Source organism: Cebus imitator, unplaced genomic scaffold (assembly GCF_001604975.1).
Source record: "Cebus imitator isolate Cc_AM_T3 unplaced genomic scaffold, Cebus_imitator-1.0 Scaffold64, whole genome shotgun sequence".
NCBI classification, from domain to species: domain Eukaryota; kingdom Metazoa; phylum Chordata; class Mammalia; order Primates; family Cebidae; genus Cebus; species Cebus imitator.
The window spans coordinates 72964-94425 of record NW_016107379.1 but is presented as its reverse complement, the minus strand read 5'-3'; the positions used below and the strand labels follow the sequence as shown (position 1 = coordinate 94425).

At 33.1% G+C, this 21462-nt stretch overlaps 1 protein-coding gene across 1 annotated transcript in view; it reads left to right on the top strand.

Annotated features, from left to right (window-relative positions):
- Positions 1-21462, top strand: part of ANTXR2 (ANTXR cell adhesion molecule 2) — a gene marked incomplete at its 3' end in the record, with an annotated part of 90590 nt that overhangs the window by 22200 nt on the left and 46928 nt on the right. Inside the window, exons 8-10 of the mRNA XM_017530183.2 lie at positions 14625-14685; positions 17379-17477; positions 19236-19305. Coding sequence (XP_017385672.1) covers positions 14625-14685; positions 17379-17477; positions 19236-19305 — 230 coding nt within the window. The remainder of the gene's footprint in view (positions 1-14624; positions 14686-17378; positions 17478-19235; positions 19306-21462) is intronic.

Here is a 21462-nt window from a genome sequence, read left to right as displayed (position 1 = left end):
GATTTATATGATGGCCATGCAGGTTTAGGAAGTGTACTCTTATAATAATGTACAAGATGATTTGGAAGACAATGATGTGTTATAAGTCTTTTGCCATTGTCCTTGTGAGACATGGTAAAAGGAAGGCTGACATAGTGGAGACAAAATGAGGTTGGGAACAGTAAAACCTGCATGTGAATTCCAACTCTCTCTTGCCAAGTGACCTGGGGTATGTCCTGTAATGTAATCTCTCTGAGTTTTAAAATGCTTAGTCAAATGGGGATAATGATTTCCATTTCATTTTTTTGTTTTTTTAAATTAAATTGGATAACAGTTGAAAATGACCTAAGTGAGAAGGGCTTGGCTTTAAAACATAGATAGAAAACTAGGCATGGCAGGAGGCTAACCAGGGGCTAATGATGGGGCTGCGGATCCTTCTGTAGGGCAGTTCACTGAGAGAGATGACCCCCAGTCTTCTTGAACAAGGTCTTGGGCATAAAAAGACATGGCACTGACATGGAAGAGGATCAGATTCAGCAGGTGGGTCATAACAACAAGGATTTTAGATAGTGTAACACACAAAGTCAAGTATTTGTACATGCTCTGGTACTGAATCCTCAAGCTGTAGGATCAGGACCTAGCTAACAACTTGGAAAGAAAATTCAGTATTCCCATGACAAAAGCTATGCAGCATTCCTCTGGACCTTACATTTCATGAGAGCCACAATTTGTGTGGTGGGATTTATAGTACTAATTAGAAATTCAGAGAAGAAACTCAGTAGTTTGGAAAGAAACAGTGGATCGTCATAGTTCTTTAGGGATTATTCTTGGCACTGGGATTCTGTCTTTCACAATGAAACTAGGTCAAGGATCATGAGGGAAGCACCTAATAACCTCTTTATTCTGGCAAGAATCATGTCAAGAACAGGGTGGGGCTAAACCTCCAGGTATAAAATCTTTGGACTCTTGTTGAGCTGAGCTCTGGCTCCGAGGGTTATAGCAAATATTTGCTGTCAAAGGTTAGTTATTGTTAACTATTAGGTTGGGCAGTGAAACTAGAAGTAAAATGTTAAATTTGGGAATCATTAAAATACTAGTAGAACTTGAGAACTCATTGGCTATAGGGTTCAAGAGACAGAGAGAGGAGTCAAAAGTAACTTGGGTATTCTGGCTCTGACTAAAATGAATGACTAAGAATAGTTAGAGTGAAAACTGTTTTTACAGAGGGGGCAAAAGGGTTATTGTACATAATGGAAGAAGGCATAGGGCAGAGGGAGAAGTTGATTTGAGCTTGACAAGAAAAACCTAGTGGGGGATGTCCTTTATGGAGTTAGACACCAGGTGGAATGGAAAGGCTAGAAAACCTTAGGACTGAGTCATTATCCCTCCTCTTTTTCTTTCTCCCCTCCTGTTGTCCACAGACACAAGTACATATATATATTCTATTTTTCACTTTTCACTTCAGATTATCTTTAAAACCTTGGAATATTAAATTATTTTTATGTTCTTGGGAAGGTGATTGCATGACTTATATTTGGAAATGAAATTTTATTTGAACTAGTAAAGGCCAGACTAAGATGTGAGTACTCTGTGGGTTCTAGTTCAATGTTTCATAATGCAGCATTTTGGAAGAAAACATTAAAAATAAAAGAAAACCACCGATTGGGTGAATAATATGGAAAGAATAAAAATCAAAAAGTTCTGTGCCCTTCCTCCTCTTTTGTAAAAACAGGACAATGGGATGTTGCACTATTTGAAATTATTCCCACATTTTTTTTTTTTTGTAAACTACCACAGAAAGTATTAAGCAGAAAGAGATAAATCAGTTGTGAAGCTGGTTTTATAAATAACTCTGGTATGAAAGAATTAAGACACTACATCCTAGGTGATGGCAGTTAATGCCACAGTTTCTAAGTTCCTAATGGGAAAGTATAGAAGCATAAATAGGAAGGGAACGATCACCCACACATTTAAGACATTTAAATAAAACTGTATTAGATGGTTTCTAAAGGGAAAAGTAAAATTTCAAAAAGTAACTTCATTCATAGTGCTGGAGATATAAGCTTCATTTCACTTTTGGAGTGAAATCTTTTTCTGTCAATAATGTCTGTTATTTTGTTTGAAAAGTATCTAAGAAGAAAAAAATAAGAAGAAAAGTGTCTAACTATTCTATTTTAATGGAATGAGAAAACATTGCAAACAGATTTTCTCTCAGGCAAATCAGTTTCATAGAAGAGGGTACCTAATAAACATGCTGATAATACCTTAGCTTAAGTGATTTTAGCACACTCTGGTATGAATGTTGACTGCTTAGTTGTGAAAACTTCTATTTGTGAATCATGGTTTGATTAAAAACCTAAAGTCTGAGAAACTGTAAAGATACATTCATAGGAAAAACAAAACAAAACCAGTAGACCTTACTCAAAACTAGAAACCAATTTCCAGGACTTCTGTTAAAAAGGACTGGCTATAATGTGAGAATAACTGTAAATCAGATTATTCTAGGCTTCTCTTTGTCCGAGGATCATTAGTACTGAATGTAAATAAGGTATTTCATTATAATAACTTTCATATTAATGGTTTGAAGGTTGAAACTGTATCCCCCAACTCCTGTTTTTTTACCTAATGCTTGATATAGTGTTGGGTAAGTAGTTATTGCTTAATTCATATTTCTTAATTATAAATAAGTAAAATCTATGCAAGTTTAAAAAATATTATTATATTTTAATAATATAATTATGGTATATTGGAACATTAAAAATTAACCTCTGATTCTATATGCATTGGATAAATAAATAAAATAAATGAATAAAAATCTGTGCAAGTTCTTAAAAATGTTTTTATATTTTTCTAATGTAGTTATGATATATTTCAACATTAGAAAATTAGCCTCTCATTTCATGTAAATTTGACTTAATCTTCATATTTGTGTTTCACTGTATTAACACTCTTTTGATTTTACATGACAAGAAATCAGTTAATACTAGTTTAAGGAAAAGAAAAAAAGAATGTCACTGGCCTTTAACTAGGTGGTCCAGAGAGGGAAATTACCTCAGGTACAGCTGAATCCAGAGAATCAATCATGTTCTTAAGGTCTTCTCTCTTAGTAAGTTTTGCCTATGTTTCTATTGGCCTCATTCCTTGTTTAGATGAGTGGTGGTGAACTGTAATTGCAGAAGATTGCAGGCTTACATGGTCCTCAGCAAGCAAATTGGAAAGTGAGGGCTGTCGTCTCTGCATCAGCATATAGGGTCCCAGATGAGGACTCTAATTGATTCAATTGAATCATGAGCTTCTTCCTGTACCAATTCTGTTGGGGGCAAGGGAGAGAGGAAGAAGAAAGTACTATGATTGACAGCCTCACTAGGAACATATGGAGAGGAAAACAATTTCCTAAATAGAAAGGGGTACTATTCATAGAAGTGTAAGGGGGAAAAAAGAGTCGAGGGTAGGAACAAAAAAATCAGTAGCGATGACAGCTCAGTATAATTCAAATACATTTAAAATATTTTGACATATATTCTAAACAGACACCCCATTCCTCCTAAATCCCACTTGAAAATAAACATAGAAAGTTTCCTTTAAATTATTTGTTTTATTAACTGATCTTATTTTGGCCTCGACTGTCCAATGCTGTATTTGCATTTGTATGAAAATATTTCTTAATAATATTATTATTTTCTTTTTAAAAAAATTTGGTTGGGATTGTAGTTTAAGAAAAGCAAATCCACTTTGAATAAATAAGTACAGCTTTGTGATATTTTGTGAGAAAACTAAACTGAACTGATGACATTTGGCTACACAGATAAAATTAAATGCCAGCTTTTAATTTCTTAACTTTAATCTGTTGGACTATAAAAAAGGAGACGTCCTGTAGAGCCTTACCTGCTCTTAAAAGCAGATTCAATTGAGTGGAACGAAATTGAAAAGGTGGAGAAAATGATTAATATTTGTGACCAGATGTACTATTTGGTGTACATTATAATGAGGGAAAATGTGCAATTTCTCAGTTATACCTCATTTTTACCAAATATAACAATTCTCACTTTATTCAGAAGGATTTGTTTGGTACTGGTTGTGTTCAAGACACTCTTCTATGTTTTATGTAACCAACATAGATATAGTCCCCAGAGTTTTCTGAGCTTACGATTCTTAGGATGTGTGTTTGGAAAATTACTAGAAGAATTTATAAAACATTTTTTCTATTATTGTTGCATAGGGAAACATTTTATTTGCCATCCTGGACTTCTGAAAAATCAAATGGAATAAACAAGAAAGTGGGCAAATAGGGATAATATAAAATAATGTATGCATCACAGTGAAAATTATGTTGAGAAACAATTTCTTTACATTCTGAAATAGTCCATTTATTATTATTTTATCTCATAAATTCAAAGCATTTTTTATAGGAAGCTTATTTATTTTCTAAGATAGCATTAAATGATTATTTTGAGTTTATAGTGACCAAAGACAACAACAACAACAAAATAAAAAAGTAGAGGCAGATAAACTTGTTTCCAATCATAATCTGTTTTTGGCATTTTTCTATGTTGTAATGAAAGAGCAAGACTGCTAATATGATTCATTTTAAATATTGCAATTGTGAGATATGGAAGAAACTAATTTTTTTTAAAAGATTTATTATCTGGGAGTGTGTTCATTAACAATGTAATCAAAACTATGCATCTGTTTCATTTGGAGCTCAGAAAAGTAAAAGACGATGATTATGGTTTACCTTCTTCCACAGATCTCTTAGGGTAAAAGTTTGTTTAGAAATTTGTCATCTGTGCTTTTATTACTTGCTTACTTACAAGGCAGAAGATAATCTAAATTTAGAAATTGGACAGAGTGGTGCATGCTGTATTGAGCAACTGATATTTTGAAGCTGTAAGCATTTTGAAGGAAAGATCTCAACCAAAACATGTGATTATAAAACAACAATTTTTCTTAATTGTAGTGTTACCCCTTAGAGAAAAATATATTTGTCTGGGATGTTTGGAAGCCATAGAAAAAAACAAAAATCACACATGTGAATATTAAAAAGTAAAAAGGAAGCAAGACAAGAGGATGAGAAACACCTTTCCAGCTGTTTTTGCTGCTTATTTTATGCAGTTGGATGTCAAATTACTAAAGCTTCATTTTGTTGGTACCTTTAAAAATGAATACTTTTCATTTATTTTTCCTTGATTATAAGCTTGAAATCTTTTGTATTGGAGATGAATCCTATAGTATTGAAAGCTGCTCAATGAGTCAGAAAAAAAAGAAATAACTTGCTTTCTTTAGACTTTATTACCCTTACCAATATTTTCTGGCATGCTGTGGGTCATTTAATTGGCAGTTTCTATCTGCTAAGGACACACCTAGGGCACTTGTAAATTATCTGTGATGATTGGTTGTCAATGATGTTATAGATCCAAAATTGGTGTTAAATAATTGTTGCTGGGAAGAATATTTAGAATTTTTAATAGATTCATAAAAATTTTGGAGATGCTTAGGTAGCATATGTGAATGTGTATATAAACAAATCATCTATTTTGGGGATGAAAAAGCATTATTATTTAGAGTTAATCTTAAAAAAATTTTATTACAGAAGAAACCATTCAATGGGTTTTAATACTCTTTTTTTTATCTAGAAAGATATTCTATCTAAAACAAGACTTAAAAAAAAGCACATATCTTAAGTTTGTTTCTCTTCATATTGTTTTTGTTTTCATTTTGTTTTTGATCTGGTCAAATATGCCTTACAGGTACTATTAATTACCAAAATTTGAATTTACCCAAATAAATTTTTTTCATTATGCTTAACTGAAAATGTGATTTGATTAATTTGAATTGCTTCTCAGTAAGCTCTGTAACTTTTTACATTCGTAACTCTAGTGCTACCCATTCCATTTTTATCTTACAGTCAAAATGCCCATGCTTCTTATTTAAAAGTATTGTGTTTACTTTTTAATTAAATAGAATAAACATTCATTGAGCAGCTGCTATTCAGAAGATATTGTACTACATACTTTTTATATTGAACTTTGAATATGTGGCATTATTCATTTTAAAAGTTTTTATTTCATTCTTCTGGAATGGGCTGCATTCTATTTTCCAGAAATACTATCCTTCCTGTTGCTACTTAGAAATTAGAAAAAAAATATGGATTTAAAAATATGTCTAGGCTTATATTAATTGTAGAAAGTGGTTTTGTTTTTTTCAAGCTGAATGCTTGATCTTGAAGTCCTAAGGTCTAGTTCCTAGATGTTTCTCTCAAAGTCAATATAAACTTCAAAGACAAAATAGGTCCTAAATAATATTTTGATTTTATCACCCCATTTTATTTTATTGCATGATAAATTATTACAAATCCCATATTATTCTAAATACCAGAAGAAAAGGCCATAGCTATATCCACTGTATACATTTTTCAGGCCACGACATTGCTTTTATTACTTCTTATGTGTCCTGTGTTTGTTATTATAGCATGTGTCTATTATGTAAACATATCCAGGAACTTACAAGATCTCAAAATATAGTTCCACATGTATCATGAAACTTCTAAGAAAGAAGAAATTAAGTCAAGGTTCTCACAAAACTCATGCCCTCCGATGCTTTCTGTTTATTTTTGCTATAGATGTTTCCTTGACAATACCAGCAGTTTATCTTTACCATCCGTTATTATCCAGTAGTTATAAAAACTTGATTGTAACCACATAGACAAGCAAGATAAGAGAATTCTTTGTGACCAATGTGATTCTTGAAATATTTGTCTGTCTAACTTAGCATTGGTTCTCAACCCCCAGCAAACCTTGCCAATTCTGGTTCTAGAATGGGATGTCTGCCTCTTGTCATGTAGAAAGGAGATTTGGCCTGTGTTGAAGCCATGAAACCTGATCATATTACACTAGATATAGACTCAGTGCAAATTTATTTGGGACATTCCTAGAGTATCCAGGCTTAAACGCTGTTCTCATGCTTCCTTCAAGTTGGACTGCAGAGAGGGGACAACAGTAGGATCTACTTTCATCTCCTGCCAAACATCTATAATCTCAAGGAGGCTAGCAGGCAGAGCAGTCACAGCTGACTCTTAAGGCTGGATCTGGACTTGCTGCTAACTGAAAACAAACCCAGAGTGCTACATAAAGAACTATATGTTATTCTACACTTCCTCCCTTGCCAAATAGAGAAATTCTATGAAATTAGTTTGCAGTATTCACCAAACTTTTGAGAGTATTTTGCTTATCTGAATTGTATATATAATGCATCAAAATTTTATATGGTAAGTTAGAAGCCACAGAAAATGTCATTATAATTTATAAGGGGTGAATGTTATTATTCAGCAGATTTATCCTTAAGACTCAGCAAAGGGAAAATACTTGGGATTTGAGTTTCTCATATTAATACAGGACAGACTTTTCACCATATATTTTAAAGGAGGCATTCAAGACAAATCCATCTTAAGCAAGAGGGAAGGTTTCAATGGGAAAGAATAGTGACTGTTATTGCAGAGATCAAATATATAAAACTATCTTTAGGCATTTAATTCAATGGCACAATAGATTGGAATGCAGACTTTTTATATCAAATATCAGGATTTAGAGCTCAATATGTTTTTAAAAATTTTTTATTTGTATAAATTTTTGGTACAAGTGAAATTTTGTTACATGAATACTTGCTTCAGGATGAAGTCAGAGCTTTTAGTATGGAATAATGTACATTATACTCACTAAGTAATTTTTCATCCTCCACTCCCTTCCCCAGTGCTTGTTAACGCTCTTCTGTTGTGTATTTTCACCAGACTATAAGCACAAGTCTTATAAATAGTGTGTATACCAATAGCCATTTTGCCTAGATGGGTTCCTCCTGGAAGTTCACACCTTTATCTTCTGCCTATCCTATGCCTTGTGAGAACAACCATAGGTTAAAAAGAGACTCTGTGATTCACAAATATAAGAGGGAAAGAAATGAAGAAAAGGAACAACAGAGAAATTTGCTTCTTAGGTAGACCTGTTTTTCCAATGTTGGGATCCCATTTTAGAAGATTTTCTTTCATGCTGCTTGCATTTCTTGTTTTAAAATTGTTACACTGCAAGAATTTCCATTTAAAGTTATTTTTAATAGCTTAAAAATCATTTTGAGTTTATAATATTATCAATTTACATATTCACATTCAGTGTTAAGTATGAATGTGTTCACGAAATAAGAGTAGGTACATTGAAACGGAATATTTGGGAGATAAAGGAAACCTATATAGTGAACATTATGGAAAAGAAGTAACTGTGTGTCTAGCAACCCAGGTGAGACAGTGAGGTGGAGAGGACCAAAGGCTGACATTCTGTATCGAAAATTTACCCAATGTCTGCTGCATGTCCAGAAAAAAAGTATAAAGAAAGAAAAAAAAAATACCCCCAAACGTCTGCCTCACATTTCTGAATGACTTTTCTGTTCCCAACTCAGGTGAGTTCTAAAGTTTTAGAGGTATGAAACGTAGATGTCATTCACATATTTAATGAGGAAAATGTGTTGTAAGATCATATAACACATTTAATTTTTATAAGCAGGGTTTTGTAGTTTTCTAAGTGTTTGTTGTGTCCCCAGAGTTAGGGCTTATGGTAATTTGTTATTCTAGTATGGCTTCTTTTGTCTTTTAGGTTCTGAATGATGCTGAGAGGTAAAAACTACAAGTGTTTTTATCAGTGCAAAACAAATTTGAGATGGCATTAATACAGTAAGACAAGAAAGAATAATAAGAGAGAGGGCCCTAAATATTTGGCTATCTTAGAAGTTACTAATTCATAGATGATTAAACATTTTCATTTATCAAAAGTCAATGGTATTAGGAATTTTAAAACAAACATACATTCTGTTACAAAGATACATGCATCTGTATGTTTATTGCAGCACTATTCACAATGCTAAAGGTGTGTGGAATCAACCCAATTGCCCACCAATGATAGACTGGATAAAGAAAATGTGGTACATATGCACCATAGAATATGCTGCAGCCATAAAAAGGAATGAGCTGGAAGCTATTATCCTCAGCAGACTAACATAGGAACAGAAAACCAAACACCGCATGTTCTCATTTGTAAGTGAGAGCTGAACGATGAGGTCACATGGACACAGGGTGGGGAACAAGACACACTGGGGCCTGTTGGGAGTGGGGTTTATTAGGAAAAAGAGCTGATGCATGGTGGGCTTAATACCTAGATGACAGGTTGATAGGTTCAGCAAATCACCATGGCACATGTTGACCTATGTAACAAACCTGCACATCCTTCACATGTACTCCAGAACTTTAAATAAAAATTTTAAATAAATTGAGAAAAAAGGAAAAATATCCCAACAAATAAAAGTGAAAGCTTAGTGGTACACTTTTGATGATAAGGAACAAGCCAGATTTTAGATTGTTTTTGGTAGCATTACAGGAGTCCAGGCAAAACAGGCAGATACATTTCACTAGTTTGTTAAGACTTAAATTTTGTAATAGTTAGATTATCCATTACACACACTTGGAGGATAATTGAAGGCACTGGCTAGAAGAATGGGCTTTGGACTCAATCAAACTTGAGAACATCTGGCTTGATAGTTAAGAGCTAATTATTCTAGGGCAGTTAAAAAAATCTCTCTAAGCCCCAGTTTCCTCATCTATAAAACAAGGATAAAAAATATTTATTTATTAGACTTATGAGGATTAACTGATAAAATTCATATATAGCACTTTGCATAGTTGCTGGAACATAAGTGCCCAATGAGTGGTTAACTGTTATGTTAGAATTTCTTTTGAATTTTGGACTACTGATATTTATACTTAATTAATTTAGAAAATTTGACTTTCTGTCATCTAAGTTCATGTTTGAGGACTTAAAACTAGGGATTAGGTAATAAGGTATGTAATTTTTTTATTTATAAGTACTCCTTAATACTAATATTACTTTTTGGGTGAACAGATGCTTCAATAGTATATTTTTTCTTGGTGATATCAAATTCTTTGCGTGCGTGCGTGTGTGTGTGTGTGTGTGTGTGTGTGTGTGTGTGTGTATGCATGGATATATAGCCCCCAAGATCTCAAATGATGAAATTTTGCATTTAGTGGTACATGACTTAAACTACTCTAGTTTTATTAATAGCATCTGGCTTATCTTTAAATTTGATCTATTGGTCTATGATGCTGTTAGCTCTCTCCAATGTCAACTAAGACTGATATTTAGTAGAAACTATTTTCTTTTACTATTGAGACATAATAAAGACAGGTGACAGCACATATTAGAGGAAAATTACTCACAATTTTCTTTATTGTACAAATGATGGAGGTGCAAAATATTAAAAATAATTCATCAGTTATTGTGGATGGGACACCTGATTGAATGTTCAGTCACTCACTAATATTATTTAATTTGGCAAAAATTAACCAGAGTGTTTAGAATGTTTGTCCTCTTTGTCAGTTGTTTGGAGATGACAGTTTTAATATAATAGATTAATTTTGCTTTATTCTGTTTTTTCTTTCCTTTTGATTTTTATTTTAGATTTGGGAGGTACATATGCAGGTTGTGCAGTTTTGTTACCTAGGTGTATTGCATGATACTGAGGTTTTGAGTTCAATTGATCTTATCACCCAGGTACTGAACATAGTACCCAACAGCTAGTTTCTTAATCTTCATCTCCCTTCCTTCTCCTCCCATCTAGTAGTCCCCAGTGTCTGCTGTTCCCATCTTTATGTCCATGAGTACCCAATATTTAGCTCTCACTTATAAGTGAGACCATGCAGTCTTTGGTTTTATTTTCTTGCATTAATTCACTTAGGATAATGGTCTCCAGCTGCATCCATGTTGCCTCAAAGGACATGATTTTATTCTTTTTTATGGCTGTGTTTTGTTTCATGGTTTCTATGTGCCACATTTTCTTCATCCAGTCCACTGTTGATGGGCACCTAGATTGATTCCATGGCTTTGCTATTGTGAACAGTACTGCGATGAACATGCGAGTGCATGTGTCTTTTTGGCAGAATAATTTCTTTTGGATATGTATCCAGTAATGAGATCGGTGGGTCAAATGAGAGTTCTGTGTTCTTGGAGAACTCTCCAAACTGCTTTCCACAATGGCTAAACTAATATTACCACTAGCAGTGTATAAACATTCCCTTCTTTCCACAACCTCACCAGCATTTGTTGTTTTTTGACTTTTTAATAATAGCCATTCTGATTCGTGTGAGATGGTATCTCATTGTGGTTTTAATTTGCATTTCTCTAATGATTAGCAATGTTGTGCATTTTTCATATGCTTGTTGGCTACTCGTATGTATTCTTTTGAGAAATATCTGTTTATCCATTTTGATATCATGAACAATTTCAACTTGTATATTACTTGGTGAGAATAGACTATTAACTATTTTGTTTTTGTAAAACTGTTCAAAAAATTTATGGTGTAAACTATTTGTATTCAAACATTAAATTATTTTTATCTCTAGTTGTTGCTTTCTTAATATTGAAACATGATAAACTCTAGATAAAAAAACAAATTTAGAGCAAGTTTTATTTTCTAAAAATGCATAAACGCTTTTCTTACCCTTTTCCTTCTATTTTTCATTTGGAAATGGTTTTGGTGAAGTTTGTTTCAAATTATAGATTTCTGGTTTTCCAACATTCATTATTTATGGAAGAACTAGATGCTTTTTCATATAAATTAATTTTAACCTGACTCATCTGTGTCCTGATATGACTTGGTTTGTTAATAAAACATTTTTAATATCCTTTTTAATTTATGTATTCAATATTTATTATTTAAGCATTTATTGGTTGTACTCCAGGCATAGAACAATGTGTGAAGCCCTGAATGTGCTGTATAGTATAATGCAATCTCATTTCTTTCCTCAAAAAGTTTTTTTCTAGTAGAAGAGGTGAGTTATACACTCAAATAATATAATTTAAAGTCCCAAGATATTTTTTTTTAATAAAACAAACTTTAGAGAGGAGCACATACCATGGAAACTCAATTAGATGATGTTAGATAGTGATACCAATGTTATGACTTGTGCTCTGACTGCATGCTTTTCAATGAATGTGTTACCTGAGTCATTTTTCCATTCAATTATTTTATTTTTAGAAAAACTTATTTTATTAAAATAATTATGAATATTAAACTAATGTAAATGTATTATTAACAAATAGGTGTTATACTGTTTACTGCAGGACATATCCAACATTAGCAATCCTTAAACTCTGCTTAATTTAACTTGATTTCATTAATATCAGACTTTAATATAACATAAATTGCTGAATCACCCTGAACCTCTTCTTTAAAATACCGCATAGGGGATATACAGGGCCTGGCTTCAAAGATGTAGATTGTCAACAGTCATTGAAGGTGTTTATTCTTCAGCTTTAAGGAGATCTCCTTAGGAGAATTGCTCATTTGATCTTGCTATTGGAACTCTTATTTATTTAGAAATGTTTTGATGCATTGGATCAAATTAAAAGATCAAGTCAACATTTGCACAATTATCTTAAATATTGTAAAATCTGATTGAGTTATGGTCAGTACTGGTAGAAGAGAGAAAAATGTATTGTAACCAATTCACTGAGGTCATTCTGGTTGCACATTTTTTGAACATGATCTTTAGAAAATCCTTTTGTAATTTTTTGATTTACTTTATTCTAAGCAATTGTAGAATAATGGTTTCTATTGCCAGTGGATGTAATCTTTAAATATCTCATAATTTTCCTGGGTACTTGAAATATTTTTTCAATAATGTTGATAAAGCTATGGCTAAATATCTAATAAAGAGATTGTAAACTGAATGATGCAATTAGTCTCCTTAATAAGATATGATTTAAGATAAATTCTTTCAGGGCTGATAGCAGACAAAATAGATTTGGGAGTTTTGTGTTTTCCTTTGACCTTTCATTTTGATGTTTCACTGTTGTCGCTGTTATCTCAGATTGGCCAAGGCTACAGCTATAATGCCCATTTTTGTTAGTTGGAACGTTTTTAGCTCCATATTCCTTTGCAAAAATTTTCTATTATATTTCCTTCAGAGTCTTGTAATCTGAATTATGTCCAAATTTTTAAAGGTGTTAGTGATTTGAGTTACCATCCTTCTAAGGGGACACATTAACCTTTAACAAGGATTCTTAATTCTTGAATCCATAGGAATGAATGTTAGTTATTGCAGATAAAGTAGCAGACCAGGAGGAGGTATTTGGGTACAGAAAGGTCTTTGAGTGCCTATGGAATCTCTTTGGTCCTTTCTGGATTTGAATAGAACTCATCTGTAGTTTCTCAGATATAAAATTTTATCAGGTTTGTTTCCTAATCACAAAATCTCAATCACTGTGTGAAAAGTTGAGTTTCTTGGAAAATCATCTTAAAAAGTACAAATGATTCCCTCTTTTCAGAGAGGTATATTCAGCAACAAAGTTCCATGATCTGACACAGTTGATTTTAGGGGCTGAGAACTTATATTTTCGCTGTTATTAAAGAAAGCACAAAAAGCGTGTCTATTTCCTGCTACAATCCTTCCTTACTGTTCTAGTTATGAACAGGAGATGCTGAGATGCTAGAAACTGCCGTACAGCATCTGTCTTCAACTTGCATCAAGAAAGGAATGTCAAGAAAGCAATTCCAGAGATCATCTGGAATTTGTCTGACTTTGATAATATAGTGCAGAGCAGTTCTAAAAATAAAGACAGGATTATTGTCCATTAGGAGCAGCTTATTTCATCATTGTTTTCCATTTGTAGCCTTGTGCCTTGAATAGGAATGCTTGAGAACAGTCTGTGTTTTTGAGAATAATACTGGCTCATATAAGGAGTCTATGTTCTGCAGTTGTAATTTTTTATGCATAAGAGGGAATTAAGCCTGAGAAATGGAATAGAAATTCCACTGTCCAATAAAGAGAAGTGCTTTTTAGATTTTATTTTATTTTTTTATTTATTTGTGAGATGGAAGCTTGTTGTGTCACCCAGGCTGGAGTGAAGTGGCGCAATCTCAGCTCACTGCAACCTTCTGCTTCCCGGATTCAAGCGATTCTCCTACCTCACCCGAATGAGTAGCTGGGATTACAGGCGCGAGCCACCATGCCTGGCCCTTTATTTGTATTTTTAGTAGAGGTGTGTTTCACCATGTTGACCAGGCTGACCTCAAACTCCTGACCGCAAGTGATCCCCCTGCCTCAGCTTCCCAAAGTGCTGAGATTATAGACATGAGCCACTGCGCCCAGTCAGAAGTGCTTTTTTATTGATATTATATTGAACTTGTTAATAGAAAACATAACAGCAGTACTAAACACGAGGTCTGATTTGTTATCTTATTTTCACTTGATTGGGAAGGACAACATAGACTTTATGGCAGCAGGAGATTTTAGTTATCTGTTCATACCAAAGGCTACCAGACTTTGAGACAACACTAACTTTTTCTCTGCCTCTCTGAATTTACTTTAATAAAATTAGGATCCTACGGTACATAATCTAAAAATATACCCTAAAATACACTGCAGAAGTTTCCTAAGAACTTGGTAGCTGTACATGCTAGAGTTAATAGATTTTCTCTGCCATCTATTGAAGTATGGAGAAAACCTCAAGGTTATTAGTAATCTTATAATTTACTTCACATTATAATTTAGATCTATAGCTTGATAATCTTTTTTTTCCTTTTCTTTTTAGATACTAGCTCAGTCATGTACTGAAATTCTAGAATTGTGGCCCTCAAGTGTCTGTGTGGGGGGTAAGTGTTTAGAATTTAAAAATACCATATAAGAAATTGTATTTTTTTCTAGCTAAAATATATGATATGAAACTCATGTTGGAAAAAAGAATAGCAAAATTAACTTTTTTGGCATCTTTTTGTGTAAGAATTTTTAAATAATTCCTTGAAATATTTCTATTTTAAATTCAAATTTTTAAGATTGGAATGTTATTTTAAATAATGAGCATATTGTGTGACAGGCTTTTAGAATCTTCTGTATATTTAGTTCACGTTTGAGACCTTTTCTATGGCAAATAAAATAAAATATGAAATTGTTTCTTTTGTCTGATTGTGCAAACAATCAGGTATATGTAGACTTTGAGCTCTGTGCTTTGATGACCTGACCAAAGTACAGAATCTGCCAGCTTATGGACGGATGGAAGGAAGGAAGCAGGTGGCTTCATCAGCTGGTGCTAAGCACATACTCAGGTTTTCACACCTCCCAGCCATCCTTGCCCAGACAGAGTGTGATTCTCTCTGGCCTATTTTATTTCTTTTTCAAGTCTGACCTACAGTTCATTTTAACCTGACTTTACTTTAAAAAGGAAAAATATTGGGTCTGGTGGGGGAGAAAATGTGTTGTGTAATTTACCACAGAGCCTCCCAGCCTGTTGTGTATGGTTGCACACTCTGCATCTTCTAGATTCCCTAATGAATGAGTGTGGAGATATTTAAGGGAAGTAGTGCATCTGACCATCCCAGGGTAGGATTATCGTTCCTAAAAGCAGAGGTTAATACATTTCTAGAGATAACAAAGAAAAATCAATGGAAAAATAATATTAAAATAGTAGCTATTATTTATTAAACTTCTGTTTTGTGCTGAGTATATACTGGGTTCTTTGCATTTATAATTTTACCTAATCTTTATAACAACACTATATGAAAGTTTTATACATCCCTGATTTACAGATGGGGAAGCTGAGGCAGACACACGTTCAGTACTTGCTGCTAATAATTATCTTGTTTGATCCTTATTTGTCTGACTTTAATGCCCATACTCTTACTGAATCACATTTTAAGTTTTACCTGCACCTTATTTTAGCTTGCAAGTAAAATTCCTTTCATAACACACCAAATGAAAAGTGGGTTGGCAGTAGTTTCTTGCATAGTTAATGAGTATATTATACCTGTTGTATTATGTTAGATATGAGAAGTTTTGTAGGATTAGTAATGTTACATTAAAATGGAGAACAGGCCTGAAGAAGTCCCAAGCAGGAAAAAACACTTCGGCCTCCTAAGTAAGCTTAACCTTACTTGATTTACAAATATAATTGAAACTATATTTGAACTATTTCTTATAAATGCTTATATTAGGAAAAATAGAATTTAAATGCAACCAGTCAAAAACAATCAACAAACATATAACCAGGGACTTTCTACTGGGATAGACCAAATAAGGCAACTGTCTGACTGTAACTTGTCAAGTATTTTCTTTGCTTTACTTCCGTGTTGGTACTGTAAAAGCCTCCCCCTTGCATTCTCTTGGTAGAGCTACCAAACCAATTGTGATTTGGATCTGTCTAGTTCAAGAATCATCTGCTCAAATAAACTATTTAAAATTTTATTTGTGCTTCAATTGACCTTTTTTTTTTTTTTTTTTTGATGGAGTTTCACTCTTGTTACCCAGGCTGGAGTGCAATGGCGTGATCTCGGCTCACCGCAACCTCCGCCTCCTGGGTTCAGGCAATTCTCCTGCCTCAGCCTCCTGAGTAGCTGGGATTACAGGCACGTGCCACCATGCCCAGCTAATGTTTTTGTATTTTTAGTAGAGACGGGGTTTCACCATGTTGACCAGGATGGTCTCGATCTCTTGACCTCGTGATCCACCCGCCTCAGCCTCCCAAAGTGCTGGGATTACAGGCTTGAGCCACCGCGCCCGCCCTTCAATTGACCTTTTAAACAAGAGTTAATCACTATTAAAACAGTTAATATACTGTCTTGCAGGTTAGCAGTAAACATTCATTGTCTGTCAAGATATTTGATCAGTTAACTTTCCTTCCAGCCTATTCTGTCACCTTCTAATGTTTTTTAGTGCTTGCTTCTACTATAAATAATGGCACAGTAGGTTAAATTAACTTTTGTGATGTCCATCAATTATTAGTAATCCAAAATACATGATCTTTTGATGATTTATAGGTTTGAAATAGGAAATGAATCAGGATTAGTAAACTGAGGAAGTAGTTCAAGAAGAATTCTGTATGGGACAGGCATAGATTAAAGAAAGTACTATATACGTCTTTTCTAAAAACTAAAGAACATACGTAATTAATTAGTTTTATTTACATTCCCAAACCTTAATACCTGAGAGCAGGGAAAAACAAAGTTTTTTTTCTGATATTTTCCTAAGGATAGAAATTGAGGAGATTTGTGTAGTATCTGTCTGGGAATGACTGTTAATGCTTCCATTCTAATACTTTGGTCACTGCTGAGAAACACTTTGTTTAGAAAATAAAATAATGCATCCCCATATGGCAGTGAATGATACCTTCACTACATTTACCTAGAGGGTCTAAGAAAGCCAGCCCAGTTGGAAATATAGAGCTATGTCTTCATTGCTATTAGTTAACTGAATAGTATGAAGAGTTATTCTATGTACCTTAATACTTTCATTTCAGCTTGTCTTTTTTTGGTAAAGCAGTGATTAAAATGTTTATTTTTTCTTTTACTTCTAGAAGAATTTCAGATTGTCTTGAGTGGAAGAGGATTCATGTTGGGGAGTCGGAATGGCAGTGTCCTCTGCACCTACACTGTAAATGAAACATATACAAAGAGTAGGTCCCCAGTAATCTCGTGTTGCCTTAATCTCTGCACAGCATATCAGCAACAAGTGTTTTCTTTTTTTTCTCCAACTATAACCAACTGTGACATATTTTTTAATCAAAGAAGAAAGAAATGAAGTCTGAATAATACAAATAGTAGTGATAATTATTTATTAGTTATTTAATAATAGCAATATTTGTTTAGAACTTAATAAATGCTGGACCCTGTCCTAACTACCCTCCTTGAACAGATGTTGGCTGAAAGAATAAAATTACTTGCGTATGGTGAAACAACTAATAAGGGACAGAGCTGTTATTTGAACCCACTTTCCCTGACTGTACTCTGTACCTACTGCACCAACCACATGATTTAATTGCTTCTTTCCCTAGGCTTATTTCTTGTCACACTTACCTTAAAATCTAATCATCTCCAGCTTTTCTCCTACCCATTGCTTTATTTTTTGTCACTTGTTTTCTTTATCTAATTTCCCAACAATTTATTAGTTTATTGAAGATAGTCTTTGTCTTGTATTGCCTTATAGATTATTTCATCTCAAATTCTCACCCAGCATAGTGTTCGTTGATAATTTTCATATTTATGGAATTGAGTTTTAATTTTCACTATGCTTGACTTCTCAAAAACCAAAGAGTACGTTTTTATTTTCATTCTGAAAAACCTCCTTCTTAAATAGATCTTAGTTTTCTGAGCATTTTGAGTATCTATATAAATGTTTTTCTTTACTGATGATTATATTGCCCTTCAAAATTTATATTGTAAGAAAGAATCTATAACTTTGTAAACTCTGGTACAGTTATTTTTTTAGATTCATCTGCTATTTTGCTGTTTATCTGAGTGTAAACACTCCAAGTAGCACAGCTTTGGCCATATACAAAGTAACTATTCAATAGGTGTTAATTGAATTAAAGTGGTGGGGATCTCAGCATGGTAAATGTCATAATTCATTCCTCTCTTTTCTATTAAGATCACAATTTTAGTAAGGCAAAAATTTACAAAATCTCTTCATAATAGGTTCCACAATTGAGTAGGACAGGATAATTTTATTTTTATTTAGTAGTAATTTGTATCTAAGCATTAGCTTTGCCTAGCTTTTTCTGATTACATATTTGAGTTCATTATAAAATAAATGTATTTCATGTTTAGCTTCATAAGATTACGTTTATTAAACTCTCAAATAAATGAAATTGGTATTTTTCTCTTTTACATTCTAGAATGATCAATTTGACTAAGTAACTTTTCTGAATATTTCTAGCCTAAATTATTTTTCTTATATATTATTAAAGTTGCAAGGGCAATTTAAGTATGCAACTTCATAAAATGCATTTATTTACTGTAAACACAAATGTTTTATTAAACTCATGAAATAAGTTTATTTTCCTTTGGACATATAACTTGCATCTTCCTTCATCTTAAGTGTGTTTTTAAGGAATATAGAGCATTTATTTATAAAAATCTGAGATATTTAAAACATTTAAGAGAAAAATATATTTTATAGACTCTAGAATGGTATATGAACTTAGTCTACATCAAAATAATCCTAACTTATGATTTACCAACATTGTATGTCAATGGAGCATATAATCTCTTTCCATTTTTCATTCCCTTTTTCTTCTCTTTCTTTAGTTTTTTTATGTTAATATACCCAGTATTCCACATTTGAACTCTGATTGAAACATGCTGTTCATATTATTAATGAAACTGTATGAGATGCATAAAACCCTTTATTAATTCAGTGGCATTTTATTTTCTAGGTGTAAAACCAGTAAGTGTACAGCTTAATTCTATGCTTTGTCCTGCACCTATCCTGAATAAAGCTGGAGAGTAAGTACTTAATTTAAAACAATTTTTATAACATTTTTAGTGTATAATTATTAGAAAATGGTGACAAATACATTGGTGGTTTTATTCTATCTTTTTTTGATATATAGAGTGAGCATTAAACAGTAAGCCCTGGGCAAGCCACTTAGTATTAGGCAAGCAAGTTAGTATTTCAGCTATACTCTTAGTAGGTTGAAAATGCTAAAATGTGTTTTATCTAGTTTCTTAAATATTGATTAAAAGGCTCTATAAATATTTATCTGGATGGGTTTGAGAACTCTTATTAGAACCTGTAAATAATCAGAACCATAAACATTATTTTAAACACACACACATGCACACACAAACATGCATGTGCACACACACAGTTCAAAAGTGAGATTTTCAATAATTATTATAGTATTTAATAAATACTGCGATTAAAGATAAGTAAGAATATGACTTAAAAAAGGCACACCTTGGACTAGGAAATACTTGTACATTTGTATTAACTTGTGCTTTAATTTATGTCCCATTTCTGTTAGGGTCTATATTCTTATCTCCTTTCATGTGGCCAAAAAAATCACAATAGCTGTTAAAAAGAAAAATATATTTAGTTTGGATGAAGGAGTCTTATTTGAATTGTTTATATACAAATAATTCTACTGGTAATTTAGTATTCCCATTTGTGATTTTTTTTGAGTTCTATGTTGAAGCAAATGATTACAAATAGTTCAGATATTCTTTAGCCCAGCAGTAGAGCATGTTTAAGATAGTTAATGGGATACAGTTTTCTAGGCTCTCTTTATATAGATCTTATAATGAAAGCAGGGAAAAATTACATATACAAGGCCACAATCCAAAATCTGGATTAGTAGTTAGAGACTAAAGATTATATTTTCTTCTGTGGAAACTAAGAAAATCATTCTAGCATTTTTAAGCTGACTTGAACATTCATCTTTTGTGGATACTTAAATATTCAAGATATCTATTGCACGTCACCTTTGGTTATGCAAGTAAATTGGAACAGTATCAACTTTTCTATTTTAAATAGATTGAAAGATGCTGCACAGGATAGCTTACAAAACTAAGAGTATCTTTCATTTTCTGTATTACATAATAATCTATATTATTGACAACATGCCTATGGCTAAATTAAATTGGTATTGGAATTTGAGGCAAGTCAGTTTCTTGTGGAGCCATCTTAACCCCAACCATACCATAGGACTCAATGGCTTTCTGAGTAATCATGTCTGAATTAGCCATGATACATCTATTGACTTGAAGTTTAGTTTTGTTTGGTTGAATCTGTAATTTCAGGTTGCTCTTCCTGAGTATTTCCCCAATCTGCCTCCGAAGCTGTGTTTTCCATTTTAGTCATTGGCAGCTCCATCATTTTTGTTGTTCAGGTTAAAAACTTTTGAGTCATTATTGATTTCTTTGTCTCTTAGACCTAGTCTATCAACAAATCTTCTCAGCTCCAATTTTAAAATTTATCCAAAATCCAACTTCTGTTTTCTATCTCTACGGCTACCATTCTAGACCAAGCTACTGTCATCTCTTGCTTGGATTATGAATCTCTCAACTTGTCCCTCTGTTTCCATTCTTCACAAGAGTGATCTTGTGAAAATCAATCAGTTTATTCATCTCTTCACTTAAGATTCTCCGTGATGAGGTCTTTGCCCCACTCCGAGTGAAAGCCTAATCAGTGTAATACTATACCAGGTTCTGTAGGGTCTGGCCTCTCACTCCCTCTCAGACTTCATCTTCTATTTGCTCTTTCTACTCAGTTATGGTCACACTGGTCTCTTTGCTGTTCTTGACCATACCTGCGCACTCCTGCTCCTGTACTTTTATACTTCTTGTTGCCTCTGCTTGGGTTGCTCTTTCCCTGGTCTAGAACTGTATGTGAAGGTAGTCTAAGTAAAAAAAAATCCGAACTTATGATTTACCAACACTGTATGTCAACGGAGTGCTTAAATTCTTTCTTTAAGTCTAGTTCAAATGTCACCTTCACAGTAAACCCTTTTTTGATCACCCTATTTAATCATGCAGTCTTCCTCTTTTGGGTCTATGACCTCTATACCTTTTCCACGTTTTATTTTTACTCCAGAGCCAATTGTTTGTCTGTTATTGCATTTCTATTTCCTGCTAGGATAAGTTTTATCTTGTTTCTCATTG